The sequence below is a fragment of the Dryobates pubescens genome, chromosome 15 (genome assembly GCF_014839835.1).
Source record: "Dryobates pubescens isolate bDryPub1 chromosome 15, bDryPub1.pri, whole genome shotgun sequence".
In the NCBI taxonomy this organism is placed as follows: Eukaryota; Metazoa; Chordata; class Aves; order Piciformes; family Picidae; genus Dryobates; species Dryobates pubescens.
This window is the reverse complement of record NC_071626.1, coordinates 9,529,800-9,549,731: the sequence shown is the minus strand read 5'-3', so window position 1 is coordinate 9,549,731 and position 19,932 is coordinate 9,529,800. Positions and strand designations below refer to the sequence as shown.

The 19,932-nt window shown below is 41.9% G+C and overlaps 1 protein-coding gene across 1 annotated transcript in view; it reads right to left on the bottom strand.

Moving 5' to 3' along the window:
• MYH9 (myosin heavy chain 9) overlaps positions 1-19,932 on the bottom strand; it is a 70,481-nt gene that overhangs the window by 27,478 nt on the left and 23,071 nt on the right. Inside the window, exons 4-10 of the mRNA XM_054168053.1 lie at positions 11,052-11,079; positions 10,684-10,777; positions 5,492-5,584; positions 4,717-4,780; positions 3,858-3,956; positions 2,865-3,008; positions 664-759 (exon numbers count right to left, since the gene is read on the bottom strand). Of these exons, the coding sequence (XP_054024028.1) occupies positions 664-759; positions 2,865-3,008; positions 3,858-3,956; positions 4,717-4,780; positions 5,492-5,584; positions 10,684-10,777; positions 11,052-11,079 (618 nt within the window). The remainder of the gene's footprint in view (positions 1-663; positions 760-2,864; positions 3,009-3,857; positions 3,957-4,716; positions 4,781-5,491; positions 5,585-10,683; positions 10,778-11,051; positions 11,080-19,932) is intronic.

Below are 19,932 nucleotides of genomic sequence, written 5' to 3'. Positions count from 1 at the left end.
ATTCTCTATTTCAGATTCAAGATCTACACCCCAAATTGTTTACTCTCCTCCCACAACTGCCATTTAGAATTGCATTTTCCACAACAATAATAGCCAAAAACAAACTCCTGAAGATAAATTTGCAGCTATAACAAAGGTCTAAGAGCTGTCTTCTAACAGATAGCCTACTACCTTGTGAAACATGGGATTATTTACACATGCAACAATGGGCAGTGCAATTAAAGTATGTACACATACTTTATACTGACCACAAAGTTATCCACCTCACTCTTGCAGTTACAAGTCTGCCTACAGAGTCAGCAAAGAACATTCCTTAAAGTCTGATAAAACAGGTTGGTGGGAGCACTTGGTTAAAACACACACACTCCATATTCCAGTAAAGTAATCCTTTTCATCTGGCCATCACATGTACTTCCTGCCTAGCTCTGTCACAAGAGCAGTGCCACATTCCTGCCCACGGGTGGCTGCAAGCACATGCCTGGCAAAACAGCATGCATTTGTGTGAGGGAGCGTGCCAGCTCCTTTGACAAATAATTCACCTGGTAGAAAAGCAGGACTCCAGCATACTCTAGACACTGTAATACAGTCTCCTACTTGCAAGAATCTCCTGGAGACATTTCCCCTGTATTTTTCTTTGGAGGCATGGAAAAAAAGATTGGTTACCTGTATTGTCTGGCATGGAGGCTTGGTCTGTATTACGCTCCTTCTTGAAGACTATGTTGCCAAGTTGAAGAACACCTGAGATAACCTTCAGCAGACCTTTTAAAGTAATAGTAATGGGTTAGAGTCAGGCATCACCAAAAGCCCCAGTATGACTCAGTTACCTTTCCTAACACTGTTAAGAGGCCCTCCTCAACTTTCCAAAGATCTTTCTGGAATCTGGAAAGACCACAAGCGATTCCTCTATGTGACTCCCATTCAGGACACAGGACTTTGCCTGTCCCTCCTATGCAGGACTAGACAGCCTGGAAATTTACCCATTCTTGACATCACTTCAATAAAGGGGGAGACAGGACTGAGGGTAACACCACCGTATATAATCTATACATATTTTTTGATAAAACATTTTTTAGTGGGCAAAAATTCACCATTTCCCTCAATGACTACTGTTAAACAGGCAAGAGACAGTTATTAAGAGTACAAACCAATTAAGAGAAGGAAAATTCTGTTCCTTTAACCCTCTTATCACTTTCATCTCCCTGATCAAGGTCTGTAGTCTATAGAGACATGCTATAATGTACGAAGGGCAGCAGGATGTGGCTGAAATTACCTGTACCATGACTATGACTAATTACACACTGAAACACCCCACCCCTTGCTAATGATATAGTCATACTCTTTGAATGGTGCACATCAAAACAGCAGAATCAGATACCAGGAGAGAAAGACATTTTTCAGTGCCATAACATCTATTCAATTTTCAGTCAAAGCTCATTCCATTGCAAGCTTCCAGCTGCCTTGAGCAAAATAAACTTCTGGTCACTTACAGGTCATTTTTTCATCCCCTAATTTCTATCTGTTACAGAAACAGCTGCCTTAAAACAATATGCTTTTGAGCAGAGCAAACAAAGGCTCCATATATAGCACATCAAGACTAACAGCAAAGAAACACATAACAATGCTTCTAGGAACATACAAAATTCAGGTCAGCTACTGTATGCAGCCTATGAAGAATGCGAGTGCACTTCATATTTTGAACAGAAAGTATAAAAGACTAAAGCTATCCTTGCTGTAGTGGCTGGAACCAATAGCTCATCTATGTGACAGCAAAGACATGCCCTAGAGCATACACTAAAAGCCCAACACAAAAAGCATCACAGCAGGACATCCTGACAAAAAATTAGGCTGCCAATTCTTTTATTTAATTTAGAAATGTTTCTCTTCACCTCCACACAGCTGTTTCAGTTGATTCAGGATCTCAAGAAGTATATTAAACTGTGGCTAACAGCCACTTGAATTTATAGCAGGTTGGATTGTGAAGAGCAAGAGTGAAGACACAGACACGTATTCCCTACAGCCACAAGGGCTGCAGCCTTGAGCAGAGGAAGTGGTGCCCTCAAGTCACCACAGATGCTTGCTTCAGTGTAGATAATAAATTGTCCTAGATTTTAGAAGGCCTTACACATTTAGAAACAGAGATTTTGCAGAGCATTGGTTCCCAACCATTAAGGCAGATCATGAATGAGGCAGCACAGAGCTCTGGTATCACTGCAGTTTGTGCTGGCTCCATGCAATTCTAGCTTCACTGTCACGGTACTGTGTTCCCAGAATCAGACAATATTAATTTCTGATCAGCAGTTCAGTGTTAAGCTAGAAAGAAAGGCTCTATGACCAGGCCATTCTCAAAGTACTAATCCAGCAATGGTTGGATTAGATACTTTAAAGCCACTGCTTAGGGTTAGGGGGAGCACACAAGCCATGCACTGCTACAAGAGAATGAGGGGATTCTTGTATCTTAGATGTGTTATTCATAAACTGGATGTGCAGCCCTCAGATAAGCCACAAGAATAGTAAACAGAAGCATGTTTTCATTAGCTGCTTCACTTCTAACACTAACTGTGTAAACTGAAACTGTATTAGTAGGTCCTGAGGTGGGTCACTCCAAAGTCACTGTTTGTACACTGTTCACTTTGGGGTGGTGAGTGAGAAATAGACAGCAGACAAAACAAAATCAACAAAAACTCAAAAAATCCCACTGAAAAAACACAACCAAAACAACTCCCCTCCTCCAACACCAAAAAACAAACCAAACCCCCCAAAAATAATAAAAATCAAACACCACCACCAAAAAACTAGAACAAAACGGCTCCAGGTATATATGAGCTGCTCTCTCTTTCATTCCAGGCTCTTCAGAGGATTCATACCTATCTGCTCTTCATCTGGGATGCCCATGATCTTCATTGCCTCCATGGTTTCCTGAAACATATCTTTGTCTTGCTGTCCTGGGATAGTAACATGGCCATTGGAAAGGAAGCGGTATTTGTTGTAGGGCTCCAGCAGCAGGTCAGCTGAGGAAAGAATTGAGATCCAAAACTGTTATTATGGCTTTTGGGGTGTTATTTAACATAGAGAAAACAAGTTGCCACTGAGTTCAAATTTCTGACTTGCATATGCCAGCAGGCACTGGATGAACCTGAGATTAAGCCCAGTTTTACTGCAAGCTGAACATTGTATTTTAGATAAAACTGGAGGTTTTCTGCCCTATTTCTTCCTATCTGCTCCTCTGGCTACTCACCCAAAGCAGTGTCAACCACCATTACACTCTAAGTCTATATGTAGCAGGGATTAACTTCAACGTAAGTTTTCTCATTTCAGACTGCTTGTTTGTTTCAGGTCAGGTGAAAGTTAATTTATAGCTCTTGAAACAGTAGCAACTGAGGAAAGTCCTCTCCTCCTGCCCCTCCTCCAGATCAGTTCTCAGGTTTCACACATGAACCCTGATTACTAGACTGAGGTCTTAAGCTAAGTGCGCTAGGATCCTAGACTTCTAGAGCTTCTTAGGTGTTAGCAGCTTTGCTGCAGTCAGTTAAAGGCCAAGTCCATCACAGCAGGAACCATTCCTGCACCAGAAGCATTTACATTATGCGAGACGAGACTAAACATGGGACAGAGATCTAGATAAGGAAGGGCGTAGAGTCACTGCTGGCAAGGAGACAAGCGCAGGAAGGAACCAAAGCTGCAAGTTTTCAGGAACTGAGAAGTGCAGAGGGAGGGCAGAGGGAGGTATGAGTGTACAGAAGCAGCAGAGGAGGCGCAGAGCCATGAAACTATGAAAGAATGGGTCCTAGTCTACAAGTGTTTTGGACTCTCTGTCGTTGTGATAAGGGAAGCCTGTAACTAAACAAAATCATACTTACTCTTCAGATGCTCCCCCGCTCCAGACAGCAGGTAGTAAAAGATGTGGAAGGTTCTCTCCTCTTTGGCTTGACGAATTGCACGTGACTTCTCCAGTAGATCTTCAGAGAGTCAAGGCATACAGCAGGACATATAAATCACTTCCTCTTCTATGAGCAAACACGTACTACCTGACGGTCCCATGTCAATGCACAGAGATATCGATTTAGCACTGATTATCAGTCAATATCCCACTGAGTTTCTAGTCTCAGTTCTGCCAGCCTCTGAATGATGGCTTTGGTAAGAGATACTTAACTGCTAAAAACTAGAAAAATAGTGGCCATCCATCACCTACTTGCCTTGTACAGAGTGAGAATGACTTTTGAAATGCTAAAGCTATTCATCCTATTGCTTCCACTTCAGCCTCCTAAGATTAGTATTCATTCATTCAGGAAGGATTTCCACCATGATCACAAAGATGACAAAATACTGTATTAAGAAGCAGAACACTACAAGCTGGAGTGTAGGAGGTACCATGTAAACATAAGGAAAAACTTTTTCACTGTGAGGGTGACAGAGCACTGGAACAGCCTGACCAGAAAGGTTGTGCAATCCCCTTCTCTGGAGACGTTCAAAATCCACCTGGATGCGTTCCTGTGTGACCTGCTCCAGGTGGTCCTGCTCTGGCAGAGGGCATTGGACTTAGATGATCTTTCGAGGTCACTTCCACAACTCTTAACATTCTGTGATTGTGACAGTAATCATGATAGCAGAAATTTAAGTGCTTCCTACCAAAGTTAGTTGTGAAGAGATTGCTAGGTACCATTATTGCTACCTCTGCAGCCTTTCACTTCTCCTTTCAGGTGGTTACGGAAAGGATACAGGTCTCAATATTGGCTCCAACAATGTAGCCGTTGACGTCAAAGTTGATTCTGATGAACTTGCCCTAAGAGGAAAATAACACCATTAAAATTAGTATTCATTCTATCTAGTAACAGCAGTAAACAGCAACAGCAAACCTTCTCTTGCTAATCCGGGAATAAAAGCCTTCAGAACAGGTCAGGCAGGTTTTAGGTAAAACGTAAAGTCAGCCAATAGGCAATGCCTGCTGATCACAACAGTGATTTAGCAAACAACACACCACTTGGAAACATTTCTGACCTTTAGACAGCTTACAATTCAGTATACATTTCCCACAGCAAGGTTCCTTCAATTTTATGTGGTATATAATCTAGACAGTTGTACCTCCCTCAGTATTAGCTTTAACCATTCTCAGTCACTGCCAGTCCCAGCTCTAACACAGATTTGCCTCTCAGATGCTGTCCACTGCCCTCCAGAGATGAATAACATAGTTCTTACTTGGTCCTTATTCACCAAATCAGGACCAGTATTTGCTCTTCAGGACAAAACTGACTGTAATAAACTTACAATAAATATTGGCATAAATGATCCTGGCACAGGGTCAGCTTCCTTCATTCCAGACACCTATCAGGTCTATTCTGAATAATTCAATGAATGAAATTCACTTCCCAGATTAATCTGAGGGAAACCACTCACAGTTGTCCTATCCTTGGCAGCAATTTACCCTGAAGTAGAATCACATCTTTCCTCCAGAAAATGTTGACTACTGGCACCCATGGCAGATAGCAATACTCACAAATCTTGATGAGTTGTCATTCTTCACTGTCTTGGCATTTCCAAAGGCCTCCAGGATGGGATTAGCCTGGAGCAACTGTCTCTCAAGTTCTCCCTGAAGAGAAACCAGAAATTAATAAAATAGGTAGCGATTCACTGCATTAACCTTGGGTCAAACCAGCGCCGAAGTTTCAATTCACACTAGCTTGGCATCTGTTGTAGAGAAACCACATTAAACCTTAGGAGGAGACCCCTTAAACCTTCAAAGGAGACTTGTTAGTGATCAGAGCAAAACACTCACAAATACACCTTATTCCCTTCCTCAACACAAGAGCATCCCAGTGATGTCTTTCCGTTAACAAGAAGCCATTTAAAGCCACTTGGCCATAATACTCCATGGACTTCCCCGGATCAAAGTGTCAATTTGTACCATCCACCATCATGCCCTCATCCCAGAAGTGTCTTGCCATCCAGGCTGAAGAGTAAGGATAGTCATGTCTTGGTATTGCAACATAGCCCTGAACTCTGCTAGTAATAGGTTAAGAAGTTAGTCTGGAAAGGTCTGATGTTTGGAAAAAAAACAACACAAAACCAAAATAAACCAAAAAGCTTGCACTGAAGGTCTACATATTCCAAAATGCAAACACACAAAACCTCCCTTCTAAGGAGGCACACAAAAAGAGACTCAGTGGTATCCCACAAACTTCAGGATCACTTGCATTCTGCTGCCACATTCACATGCTCCTCCCCTCAAGGAACACAAAACGCTGGAGCTGTAGAAAAAGAAAATTCAGAACCTTTACCCCTGCCAAGTACCAGAGCATTGGAGCATATACACCCTTCCCTGCAGGCTCCAGATATATCCCTGTCTATTTTTAAAAATTACTTGTCCTCTCTGCTTAAAGCATGGAGTCCTATATATTACCTAAAAAGCTTCTAGAAACAAAATGAGAGCTTCATGTTTCTGGGTTCAGCAGTTATCAGTAAGTACTCAAAAATTCCTGTGTTCCATTTGTGAGAACTGGAATTTATGGGCACATTACTGAAGGGTATTTCTAAAGGCAAATTGTTCCCATTTATTCTCCAAGTGCATTATGAAACAAATTAGTCCTTATACAATCTCTCTAAAAATACGTGTAATGAAAGAAAAGAAAGAGGAAAATACAGGGGAAACTGCAAGTCTTTATTTCTTAATTGCACTATCACCTCCCTTCATGCTCACAAAGTGCAAGGCCAGATAAGCTCCCCCAGTTCCTGTAGAACTGCACACATACAGAAGGGGCAGCTGCTGCAAGCACTTTCTTTCACTGCAAAGTATATATAACAAGGGGGCTAGCCCTGGGAAGGGAACCGGAGCTGGGACATCACAACAGAGCCATCATGTGGCTTTGGAAGGAGAAAAAGTAGAAACTAAGGTTCAGTATTTGAAACTGTGTGGCAGTCACATTCCCCCTCCTATTCTGGCACAGAAGTGGGAATACTCTTCCATCACCCAGTCCTCCTTCCCATCTAGCAATGAAGTCCTAAGCCTTTGTGGCTGCCATCTGTTGCTATGCAAGTGAGAGATGCCAGCAACACAGCATTTCAATCCAACTATGGAACAAGGAGGTTAGAAAATAGCTAATTTTTACACCCTAAACATAAGGCAAATCTATCTTAATTATTGGGCTAAAAACAAAACTAAGGCTGGGCTTATCTACACAATGACCAAAATATTATACAAATTCATACCACAGACCCTTCTGTTATTTAGTACCTCGGGAAGAAAATGTCATTAGTGTCTCTCACATGTTGGTAAACTGTAGTTTAAAGATTAGTAGGTCTCTTGAACCATCCACATAGCAATCCATACACATAGAGAATGCCAGCTCAGGCTTACAGCAACATAAAGCTGTGGGGAAAGGAAAACACTAAGCAGTTGGTCCAATCAGTCTCATCTCTCATGACTTGCCCTAGTATCACGACACAGTGGGAAGATCAAGTCCACATCATGCCATGGAAATGGTGCATAGGACTAAATGGTTGTAATTACTGTAATGCATCCACTCCTCACTGCCTTTGTTTTAAAAGACAATCCCATTCCCCTCTAAATTTCTAGGAAGTTTGAATGGAGTTTGTTTTACCTTAAATTTTGATAGCCTGTTTTCCCTGAAGAGAGAGCCTTCACTACTATTACATAACAAGTAATTCTGCAAAACCAAACCAGTACAAGATAGAGCTGTCCATCACAAGCTTTCTAGAATTCTGTAGTTCTTATCATTGAAATGCTGCCAATTTTCTGACACCTGTAACTGCCATTCCTTGACCTGAAAAAAGTTTAATACCTGGCATGCATCTCAAGTATGTACAATATTCCTCACAAAAACACAAGCAACTGCAGCCACTGGATCTCTTAGCCTATGTTTAGGCAGCACACCCTCTTTAGTAAGCTCTCTTTTCTACAGATCTGAAGTCACAGTAACAATTTAAAGCAACCAAAATCTTTGCTATCTTGTACTCTGAGCTTTTCACATCTTTCTGTAATCATTTCTATGCAAGGCAGAGGTTTTTCCAACCATTTATTCTTCAGGAAGTATGGAGAAAGGGAGCTAGAAATCACAGCTAGTTTTAACAGCATGCAATTTTAAAACATAAAAGATAGGGGAGAGTATTTGAGGGCTTCATTTGTTTTGGTGGGTTTTTTGTGGTTTTGGGCTTTACACTTCAGGGATTCACTTTTCTGTTCTTCTCTGCAGTCAAATAACTGAATCCAAACAACAGTCAGTTGGATGGGGGAAGGAGAAGGACCATCAGTAACCTAACCTTCATTCCAGATGTTGAAACGTTAGCAACTACGATCCATGAATTTCTGATAAGCTGCAAACATTCTCATTTTGAAATAACTGCTACCTGATTGAAGAAATCAGTAAAGAAGCAGAGACTACACATGGGAAGACATCCATTTCCATAAGTGACGTTTATAACATTTCTAAGTGTTTATGTCACCAGATTCAGCAGGCAGCCTTACTGTGCTCAGTAGTCACACCGTTCAGTTTGAGGCTACTTCGCTGAATATACCAATGCACTGAGATCACTGTAAGGTGCCACTAACTCCAAAGCAAAAGAGCTACAAGTGAAGAACATGCTTTTGAAAACTCTGATACTTGAAAAAACAGGGGTTTGCATCCAAAACTTGTAGTAGGTAACAGTCAAGAAACTTTGCTGGGAGATAAAGCACCACTATTTTCTATATTATCACTGGTTAAGTTCTATGCCAAGTCTTGCAGCATGAAGATTCAATACTATCGTATTCTACCCAAAGAAAAAGCATCTCTCCTGATCAGCATACCTGAGACCCTCAAAAAACTTAACATATTCATCTTTGTAAACTCTTCTGATCTGGTTCCAAGTTCAAGGTTTGTAAAGAATTGTTGTGTAGAACATTCATTCTGAATTAACACTGAAAGACTTCAGTTCTAAACCCTGTCTGGCAAGGCCAGTGCTACCGTTCAGCCACAAAACTGGAGCAAAGTGAGAGCTGGGGGACTTTTGGAAGAATCAAAACTGGGGTGGGCTGGGTAGATTTTTAAAATTAAATAAAAGAAATAAAAATCAAACTTGAGCAAATCACTAACCAGTCCAGCTTAGGAACGTTTTAGTCACCTACGCAGACCGCCCGCCTTGCTTTAGTGGTACAAATCTTGCTCAAAGACAAGCAGTGGAAGAATACTTAACTCAATCCCATGATTCTATTTTCCACACTTGAAAAAAGAAAGAAAGGAGGAGAATGTTTCTAAATACAGCTACTGACAGACCACGGAAAAACCCTTCATATGTCTGAAAGTTTGGCACATGGTTGTTTTTTTGGTTGGATTCCAGAAGTTACTTATTACAGAGTATGCACACAAAATATGCCTGCGTGCAGGGATGCCTTCTTATTCACATACTCTACATGCATAAGACATGCCTACACATTAGGTTACTATAGGAAAACTCTTGTGTAGAGATACAGCAAACACATTTGGCATCTGGCTTTCATTACACAGCTCACCAGTGAACATTTCCACCGTGTTGAGCTCTGGCTAACAGGCTCACAGTCCTGGAACACCCTGTCTGCAGAGCAGCCTTGCCCCTGACATTTCTTTGCAACTTGCAGCCACATCTCACTGCAGGGAATAGAAAGCTAAACACCTAACTACATTCATCTTACTAGGGACCCCACACAGACTGGATGCTTAGGGTTCTGGAAAAGCCTGGTCCAGTCCGATTGCCCTGGAGGAACACTCAAATGGTGTATCTGGGAAAATCCTGGAAGAGAAACCTTAAATACAAGCTAGTATTGAGCACAGAATGTGAGTATTCTTGATACTACTTTAGTCTGCAATTGAACATCCTCATAAATAAGATTACTGTGCACCACACACGAGAAAAAAAAAAAGGAAAAAAAAAAAGAAATGTGAATTGTCTATGGATTTGTTTTAGCTGCAGAAAGTGATATTGGTGTGGAGTGAAAAGCTGCTCAAAAAAAATCACACAATGGGACAGAAAAGGCATTCCTGGTGCAGAACGTGCAGTAAACGTGCAGCTCACCTACGAGGACACAACTGACGAATTCGGCAAAAGTCCACCGGGGGAGAGGGAAGGGGAAAAAAATATAAGTGAGACATCTTTAAAGTCCTTCCACCCTCACCACCACCCTCCTTTCTCTTCTGTGTGCTGCTAACACTAGGCTTTCTTTCCACCCTTTGAATTTCAAAGTTCAATTTCAAAGTTGTCACCTGAAGTGTATCACTGTATTCTCTACTTCTGAGACAGTCTAACAGCCAGACCTAACCTATAAAGGCACAGGAGGAGACAACTCCACACTAGGATCAGTTTTTAATTGCCTAGACTGGTTATAAAGCAACACATCCACGTGAAAAGATCAGTATGGGTGATGCTTCATTTATAGTGTCTCTTGCCCATGCACTTGCCCACAAAACCAAGAGATTGTGGATGAGTTTATCCCCACTACAGGTTCATCAATTTCAAAGGAGCTATGACTTCAAACAGCGTTCCCTGGCTTGCAATTTTTAACAAGCTATCATTTTATAGTTTGGTGTCCTGCTCAGTCCCCTGACAGACGTTAGTATTGCTCAATAAAAGCCTAGATATGATTTTCACCAACATCAGCCAATATGTACTTGTTGTTCAAACTCAGCGCAGCAATCGGGCATCCTTAAACCTAGGTCTTACCTGGTCTTTTTTAGACTTGTGAGAGGAAGCCACATGAGCCAGATACTGAATGACCTTCTTGGTGTTCTCTGTTTTGCCAGCTCCAGATTCACCCCTGGAAAGAAAAATCTGCTGTTCATTCACAAACAAGATGTTGGGGGACATACTCCTATTTCTAACCTCAAAAGAGGCTACAGAGTTCCTTAACTTCATTCTGGCCATTGCAGTACCTCCCTCAAAACCAAGAAAAAACCATGTTCTACTGGCAAGCAGGAGAGGTGTAGCTACTAACCCCACCCCCAGCACTTACAATTAAGAGAGTCCTCCAAACAACACTTTAAGAGCACAAACTCTGACATCCAAACAAGCAGACAACAGTAAACACTCACGTGCAAAGGATGGACTGATCCTCTCGATCTAGAGTAAAATTGAAAACAAAAAGTAGTCAGACAAAGAGTCTAAAAAATCACATTTCTGTTAACAGAAAAACTGACACTAAAGACAACCAGGAACTAACAAACTTTGACAAGTATTTTCAGAAACATGGCCAGGTAACCCCCTCTCTGGCAACAGACCCTAACTTCTCGCCACACACCAAGGCATAATGGCACCACAGTAACTTAATTTTCTTCATCCAGAAAGAGCATCGTTTATAGAAGAATGGTAATGCAAACAACACAGAAGTCTCCCACTGAAGGTTTATTTACCACAGATCTACAGCTTGATGTACATCTAGTTGCTCTTCAGTCCCCACCTCGATCATAATAGGTCCTTACTGACTTACAGAAGTTATCAGCAGAACAGTGGAAATGGAAGGGGGAAGTGGCACGGCAACTGCTACAAATCCTGAAGTGCAAAGCCTCATGTCAGACAGATGCTTCCACCCCAAAAACAAACACTGGGAGCTCAGTGAGAACTTTTGTTGTTTATTTTGTACAGAATGGACCTGGAGACTACAACACTGAGCAGCAGCCTAAGTCTTATTCAGCTGGTTTGTTTGTGGCACCATCTTCTAGTGTACTAACGCAGCAGCCGGTAACAGTATAAACCTTTTTCATGTTGACATACTAATAGTAGGCATTCTAGTTCCTGTGTTCAGGTCCCAGCTGTAGATGATAATATCTTCTTAGTTACAGAACTTACTTCACTCAGCCTATCCATCACTATCTTTTCCCACATCTTTAACCTCCTTTCAGGTTTTGCCTATGATTCCTTATATGAGTCCTGCCTAGTCCTTCCACCATGCCTTCATCCCACCACTACTCCAATACTTGTGTGTGAACACACTCCCCTGTGTCTGCCTTGACTTCATCTTTCATCCATCCCTCCACCCTGTGCTCCCCCCCCAGTCTGTATCCAATTCCTCCCCCCACGACACCAGGAACCTGCTGAGAGCACAGGGCAGACTGGAGAGTGCCTGTGCCTATACCACAACAGCCTTAGTGTTTTTCAGCTATCACACAGGCAGCAAGACCTTTTCAGACATGGAAAGGACTTGTGAAGAGCAGGTAACAGTCCACAAGAGCTATTGGGGCACTCACAGAACAGACTGCACCACCAAGCTCGGAAGAACTTTAGTTTGTCAGTTATCCATTTGGTTGTGGTTTTCTGGATTTGATTTTAGTTGGTTTGGGTTTTTTTTTCTCCTGAGATCAGTAAGAGAGGACCTGATCACCTTGTCTGAGAACCTCAGTAACAAAACTGTTAAATGTCATCCAGTTATTGTCAAAGAATCATAGGGTGGCTTAGGTTGGAAGATATCTTAAAGATTATCTATTTCCAACCCTACTGCCAGGGGCAGGGACACCTTCCACTGGACCAGGTTGCTCCTGCCCCCATCCAACCTGGTCTTTCTTATTTCCACAGAGAGCCCAAATTTTGTGTTGGACTGAAGTTTAAAGAGAGAAAGCAAGTCTCAAACATTCCTGAGAGCATACAATTCACTAGAATGCTCTGACAAATTATTTCAGCACTTTGTAACCTTCACCAGTAAGTTTATGGATGTGACTCTCTCCATACTTTAGCTACTGGTTCTTTTTATTCCTTTCCCTAGTAGCTTAGAGAGATCTTAAGTGCACTCAGTATTCTCCCCACCAGAGAGTACTTGACAATATAACTGAGTTACTATTCAAGTTGTTTTGTACAAGATAAAGAGATTTAGCTGCAATTAGAGAAGGCTTTACAGTCACATCAGAATTCAAGTACCTGAAATAATTTCCTACACCCTTAAACACTGTGAATTTAGCATTTCAGTCCTAACATCGTGAATGTCATACTGATACAGAAAAATCTCCTATAAACTCAGTTTACAGAGAGGGAGAGAGAAGTATATCCAGTCTTTGGACACGTTTTCATCAAATAAGGACAGCACAGACCAAATCTGAGATTCTATATTAAGTTATTATGAAGCCAGTAATGGGAACATTAGATTAACACATGACAGATAGGCAACTCCTGGTCTTAAACTTCTTTACTGGAAACTGATTGTATGCAGATAAGCACACCAAAAAAAGGAGGAAAATAATGTGCTTTATTCCTGTTAACACTGTTGTCAGAAAGATCTGGAAAGAAGGAAGCAGAGGGAAATCATCACTCAAATGGTTTTAGCCCAACAAATTCTTCAGCATTCCAAACTAGATACTGCAGCTCCACTAGCACTGCATATTATTTCTTTGAAGCATTACATTTTATTCATTGCTGTTAAGATATGCAGCCTTTTTGCTGAGGGACAGGCTGAGTAGATGTTAGGTCAGCTCAGAAGGCTTCAGTCATTCAAGGTTCCCAGTGGGTCAGCAAGCACACACCTGTGGCACAGCCCTGTGAGTGACTGGGCACTTGGAGGGTTCAGCAGGGGAATAACTAATGACTCATTTACACATTGCCTAAGGAAATGTATTCTTCAGCAGTGGGACATCTGGGTGCAATTCTCTATCACAAAGCAACTATGTGAAAGGGTAAGTTTGTGCCTCTGACAGGTTATACTCAAATTCAGCTACTACAGAGGCTCTTCTAAGAATCCAGTCTGAGAGATGATGGGGAGGCAGGGAGAAGGAAAAAGAATGGTAACTGGAAGGAAGGTGCTCCTTATTCCCAGTAGCCAGCTCTGGTCTTGGCAATTCCAAGGAGATAGGACTCCTCAAACAGGCAGTGGAGCCTCAAGCACTTTAATAGCACAATCCTTCTCATGCCCTCTCCTCCAAGGGAAGGTACTTATTCCAAAAAAGAAAAAAAGGAAAACTTGCTAAGCAGATAGATAAACTGTCTGCCTAAAAGAGATGACAACATAAGATCATGCCAATCTCTTTGACACTGAACATTTTTTATTATGACAAATTCTGCCATACTTAGTTGAGAAACTCCTTTCAAGCTTCATTCCAATGAAGCAAGGTGCACAGCTACCTAGAATGACCTGAGCAAGTCCCAAAGGGGCAAGCACAGAATTTTTCCATGTCTTAACACAGAAGAAGGTGTTGAAAGGTGCTCAGGCAGGAAAAGTCATAGATATGTTCAAAATCTTCTCAGCACTGTGTTTTCCTCCCTCAAATTACTTTCCTGGTGGCCCACTGCAGCTGTGTTAGTCACCTCTGCTTTAAGCCAGCAGGAACATACCTGCGAGTGCAGGCAAGTCACCGCCAGCGTGCAGACACTGCCATAAAAGGCAACATTCCTGTTTGCAATCCGGGAGAAATTCTTTCCCAGGACTGCAAAGCAGCAGTCATTGGGATTGCTGGAATTCTTCTAATTGTGTACAGACAGACAACTCCAATAATGTGTTGAGCAACAGGAAACTGGAGCCGACCAAAGGGCCGAAGAGCTAACGCATACAAAAGCCTAACTCTTAGACACACGTCCCATTAAGAACTGCTTTAAAGGCCAATATTCATTCTCCATACAATACTGACTTGTGCCATCACGAATCACAATTCAGTTTCCCAGACAAGAGGCCACCTCCACCCTTCTTTTTTTTTTTTTAATAAAGGATCATTCAACATGGGTGTGCTGCACAACTTCAGTCAGCACTTGCCTTTACTCCATTGTCAGTTGTGCAAGCAACCTACTCAGCAAAAAAGAATGTGCTGGGTACCATAAACTCAGTTGCTTATAATAACACAATCAAGAAACGCCTGATTAAAAAGAAATCTGCATCTGCTTTTCAATCCTAAACAGAGTCACTTATTAAAAACAATCCAGAATAACAACTCATTAGTTAATTATAGCAACAGTTCTGTATTTCAGACCAGCTGGCAAGGAAAGCTTTTTATCTAGGCTCGTCTTTAGCTCTCATCAGCATAGTATTCAAGTGATCACAAGAAGCAGCAGCCTTGAGAACACAGAAATTCAGGAAGTAAAACCTCCTTCAAATTTAAGCTATACAGCAGAATGGTATAATAAGATCAGTAGATTATTTTTACTATATAAAACCCCCAAATCTAGCTCATTCTGACTTTCCTCAGTCATAAAAGACTGCATTTCAGACTGTTTCCAGGACCTTCAGCATACATGAAAAACTTAATTAAACTAGAATTTGTTTTCATAAGAGAGACATCTTGTAGATTAAAAGTCCTTAGGCAAATATTCTACTGCAAAAATACAAATCTGAATGAATGCTGAACTGCTCTGGTTGAATGTATTGGCATAATTGATAAATTAATAGGGCTCTAAACTCTTGAATTTTGGTTTTGGTATTTTTGGGATGGGAGAAGCAAAAAATTGGGAGACTAGAAGAGAATGTGCAATTTAAGCTACACATCTCAGTTACAGAACATCCTAGCAGGCCTTTATCACCCACTTCCTTTGCATGAGTGACTCCAGTTTCAAGCCTGTTCATCTCCATAAAAGGAGAAGTAATATAGCATTCACACAATGGTGACATCATCTCTCCAGCTAAGAGGAAATGTAGCTGAAAGGCAAAGGCTTGGCTTGCAGTCCCCTGCCTATAGCTGACTCATTAAGGCTAAAAGCTTAACCATAGCTAAATGGTACCACCCACCTCCTAACCACTGAGCCCTCTCTGGCAGAGCTGAGCTGAGGTTTCCGTTACTATGCTGCTCCCCCAGCACGGTGGTGAATGCCTGTAGCCCAACTTGAGCAACAGGCAGGCTAAGTTAGAGAGCTGACCTAAAGCAAGATTTAGTCTTACATGTCTTCAAGCATGCAGTAGTTACAGCTCCTCAAACCTCTCCTCTGACCTAAACATAATCTTACTAGCAATGCCCTTCCCTCAGGGCTCTACCACAGGAGGAGCCGCAGGCACTTGCCACACTGTACTACTCAGGAACAACCCCACTGACATAAAATCTGATCAAATACATTCACCGTGGGGTTTCAACCTACATGCTAGTTTGAGCAGGATCAAAACCACTCCAATGAAACCCCAGAACAGAGCCTGAAAGCCGGCTCTTGCATTATCATTTAAGCAATGCTTTATAGACAAGTTTCAAGATGCTAAGAACCTATCACAGCAGATCCAGGAGTACAGAAATCCAAAAGGTAAAAAGGGAAGAGGGGGAATCACTTGAGTTGGCAGGACCCAGGCAAGATTTAGCTTTGCATTATCTGAAGTTTTAGGACAGACATGAGGAGAAAAAAGTTTAACTTCAAAAAATGAAATATCTCCTACTTGGTCAAATGCAAGTACTCATTTCCTCAAGCCCACCGTGGCCTAGAGCCCACACCTCTGTCTCTGACAGCCCTTGACTGAATCTGGAGACACCAAAACCAGGGAAATGAGTTAGGCTGTAATTTTAGCTTACACAAATGTTTATGAAGTTCTGACAGGAAAGCAAAACTGCTATACAGCCTGCAAAAGCTCAGGCAGCTTGTGATACTCAGTGAGCTGCAGGGTGACTGACAGCAAGGGTTGAGCCATTACATAAGTGACTGCCAGAGAGCTCCTGCTCTGGGTTACAGGAATGAAGCAAAAAGGGTGTGGTAACAACTGAAAAAACAAGTGGGCAGCAGACTCTTTTTTAGCTCCTTGTTCGATTGAAAACCGCATTTTGAGACACAGCTTTTGAGAGCTGCATTTAGAAATCTCAAGTAATTCAAAGCATTGCAAACATTTGTTAAGAAAATCAGAAACTACATGCATCTTCATTTGTATACAAGCACCATCAGAACCAACACCCTCTGTGATTAGTATCCAAACTGAGTGCTGCCCTTCGAGTCAGAAATTTGGACAAATGTTGGAGCCAAATTAGTGAAACCAGAGGCTTTTGGGGGTTAGTGGAAAGAGAGCTTGACTTTTCCATGCAACTTGAAAGGGACATCTGTGCCTCTCCATGATCTGAACAGCTCTGCCAATTGATAAGCACACAGAGAATACTTTATAGAAAATAAAGATGCACTTTGGGCCAGTGCAATATACAGTGCAGTAGAGCAGACCAATGGTAAGAAGCAAGCTGAGAAAGACAACTTGAGACCAAGGAAGTTGAAACAGAAGTTGCCTGCTAGTTCAGAAACTTGAGAAATATGTAAACATCTAAGATTTGCAAACAAAATACCTCAAGGTTACATTCTATAGAAGCAGATCTAGAGGACTGTTTCTTGTGAAAATGACAACTGGGCCTGACTTAAAACTGATTTGTCTTACAAGAGCTAACACCATTACTCTCTTCACGTAAAAACACCAATAAAAATCATGAAGTTACTATGCTGCAGACATTTTTTTCTTTCAAACCCCAAACCCAGAGGCTACCTAACTCCCAGGTGAATACCAGCAAGGTGCTGGCTGCACAGGTTCCTTTGCAGACTAATCTATTGAGGTCAAAGAGGGTTTAATCACTGCACAACAATTTGAAGTTTTGTTCAGTGAAGCATCAGGAGCCCTACACTGATATGTGGAGAAACAAGATAAGAAAGGAGATGGACCACATTCATTAGCATTGTGCTATTTCCTCTCCTATCTCTTAGTTGAGTGGGTTAAGCTTTGGACACCAGAATAACCACACTGATCTAACCTGTTTCAGATGCCAGCATTCAACAGCCATCGTGCTCCAGATACCAATGAAATTTCTAACTTCTATTAGTATTTGACACAGAAATTTCCCTGCATGTGTTCCAAACAGACAAACAGGTGTTGCTCAAGCGCTTTAAAAGTATGTTTTCCTAAACAGATCCCCGGGAGACTATGAATTGAGGTAAAGAATGTACCCCTTCAGTGTACATCTGCTGCATTACAATAACAATTTGTCTGCTCAAGACACCGCTCCACCTGCAGGCACCGCGCTTCAATCACCGGCGCCGGAGGAGTGATTCTGAAAGCAGTCAGACCTGAGGCTTCTGGCGTCCAGGTTACCCAGGCAACAGAAACATTAGGACAAATGGTTGTTTTCTCTAAAAACAAAAATGTTACACTTTTTGCAGCGTTCTGCTCTTGAAATGCAGGAAGTCTGCCCAAGTACCATGCAGCGAAATAGTGTTTTCATCTCGTTTCTGAGTCTTGAATGTCTTGGGTCGGAGAAAGGAGGAGAAAAAGAGTAATGAAAAAAAAAAAACAACCCACACCAAAACCAAAAAACCCCAAATAAAACACTTTGAACATGTTTTCCATCATGTTACTGCTTCAAGGAAATACTCCTGGTGAAATTTAACATAAGCAATTTCATTCAACCTCTGGGAATAGATAAATGCCACACAACACTTTTGGGAATGGAGGAATGAGGGAGGACTAAGCTCACGTGTAGTACACCAGCAGAAATGCCTGGAAAGAGTTCAACAGTTTCTGAGTTAGCAGAGGTTGCACTAAAGCTCTCATCTTCCTCCCTTTCCCAATGCCTTTTCTGATGAAAGTCCCTTTGAATAGCCTGCTTATTAGAATACCATAAATTGACTGAAACAAAGAAACTCAGAGTCCAATCAATTAACACGCAGGGCTTTTCTGCTCTGTCAGCTTAGGAGATAACTATACTCCATGCTGACACAAGTCAGACCACAGTTTGCTATCCCTCTCCAGACCATGAAGGATTCCCAGTCTTCAGGGCTTTGAAAGTAACCTAGAGAAGCCAGCCTAATCCTAAATGCCTCTGGTTCATGTGGAGCACCAGACACTTTCATCTTCTATTCTCTGCACAGATTCCTGCCATACCACTGGCTGCTGCACCATACCTCCCCCACTGCTAAGCAAAACTGAGAAAGTGGAATAGGAATGTTGTTTTCCATTGCCCTAGAGGCTACCTCAGACCACAGACACTAAAACAACCTATTCACCTTCAACCCCAGCAGCAGCCATTAGAATGCTACCGTTACTGTTTGCAATAAGGGTATCAGGCAGCAAACAAACCTAAAACTCCTCCAAGGTTCTTGCTAGCAAACATACACACATGAAGCAACACATACACAAAAATCATTCCAATCCTAGTTAAACAGTCAAAGCAGGACAGTTCAAAAGGTAACTGAAAATTATATTGACATCCAACAAGTTTTCCATTAAGTCAGTGGCAAGTTATATCACACCAGGCAAAGAGCTAGAATAAACCTCCAGAGTGGCAACACTCCTGCGAATATTGTATAGCTAAAATTATTCAGGGAAAAGTAAACACTCCAGCAGAACTCACAGCAACTCTCCTGTGCTAGGAAAACAGAGGCAGTGCTCCCATTCTTCAGCTTTGTACACCAAAGCAATTCAAGTCTAGGACGTCTGAGTCTTAGACGTCACTCAAGCAGCGATCTAATGGAGACATCTTCTCGTCTCAAAAGGAAAGAAAATATCCATGTGGATTTAATGACCAGGTCTGAACCACCATCAGATCAGGGAAGGTCACCTGTCCCTAGCTGCAGAATTGCAGCAGTCTGGATGTCTCCTGCCACATTCTGATGTATCTGACATGGATGAAGGACAAGATGTATGCAGGTGCAGTTCCAAATGGTTTAACTCTTGTCTACAGAGGGAGAAGGACTTATTTAGCCTCCTTATAGCAATACCAAAGGAATTCTTGTTCTGAGTAGAAAACATTTCTTTTTAGGGAACAGTGCCTTTGGTAGGGTAAGCCAATTGCTTGAGCTGACAAGGAGCAGGAGAGAAGTGATACACAAAGTTAAACACTGACATGAGGTATATGGACAATCATGGTGCCACATAGAGTACAGGTGGTGCATCTGACCTTCTCCTTCATGGCAGATCCAGTCTTTGTCTAAGGGAAGTGAGATCCTATATAGTTCAGGTTCACAAGCTTTTTCCTTTCATAGTAACACACCAGCAGTATAGCTATACATCCTGAAGAGCTGCCACATCTTCCACAAACTGCCATGAGTAGCAGTCTACTGCTGCAT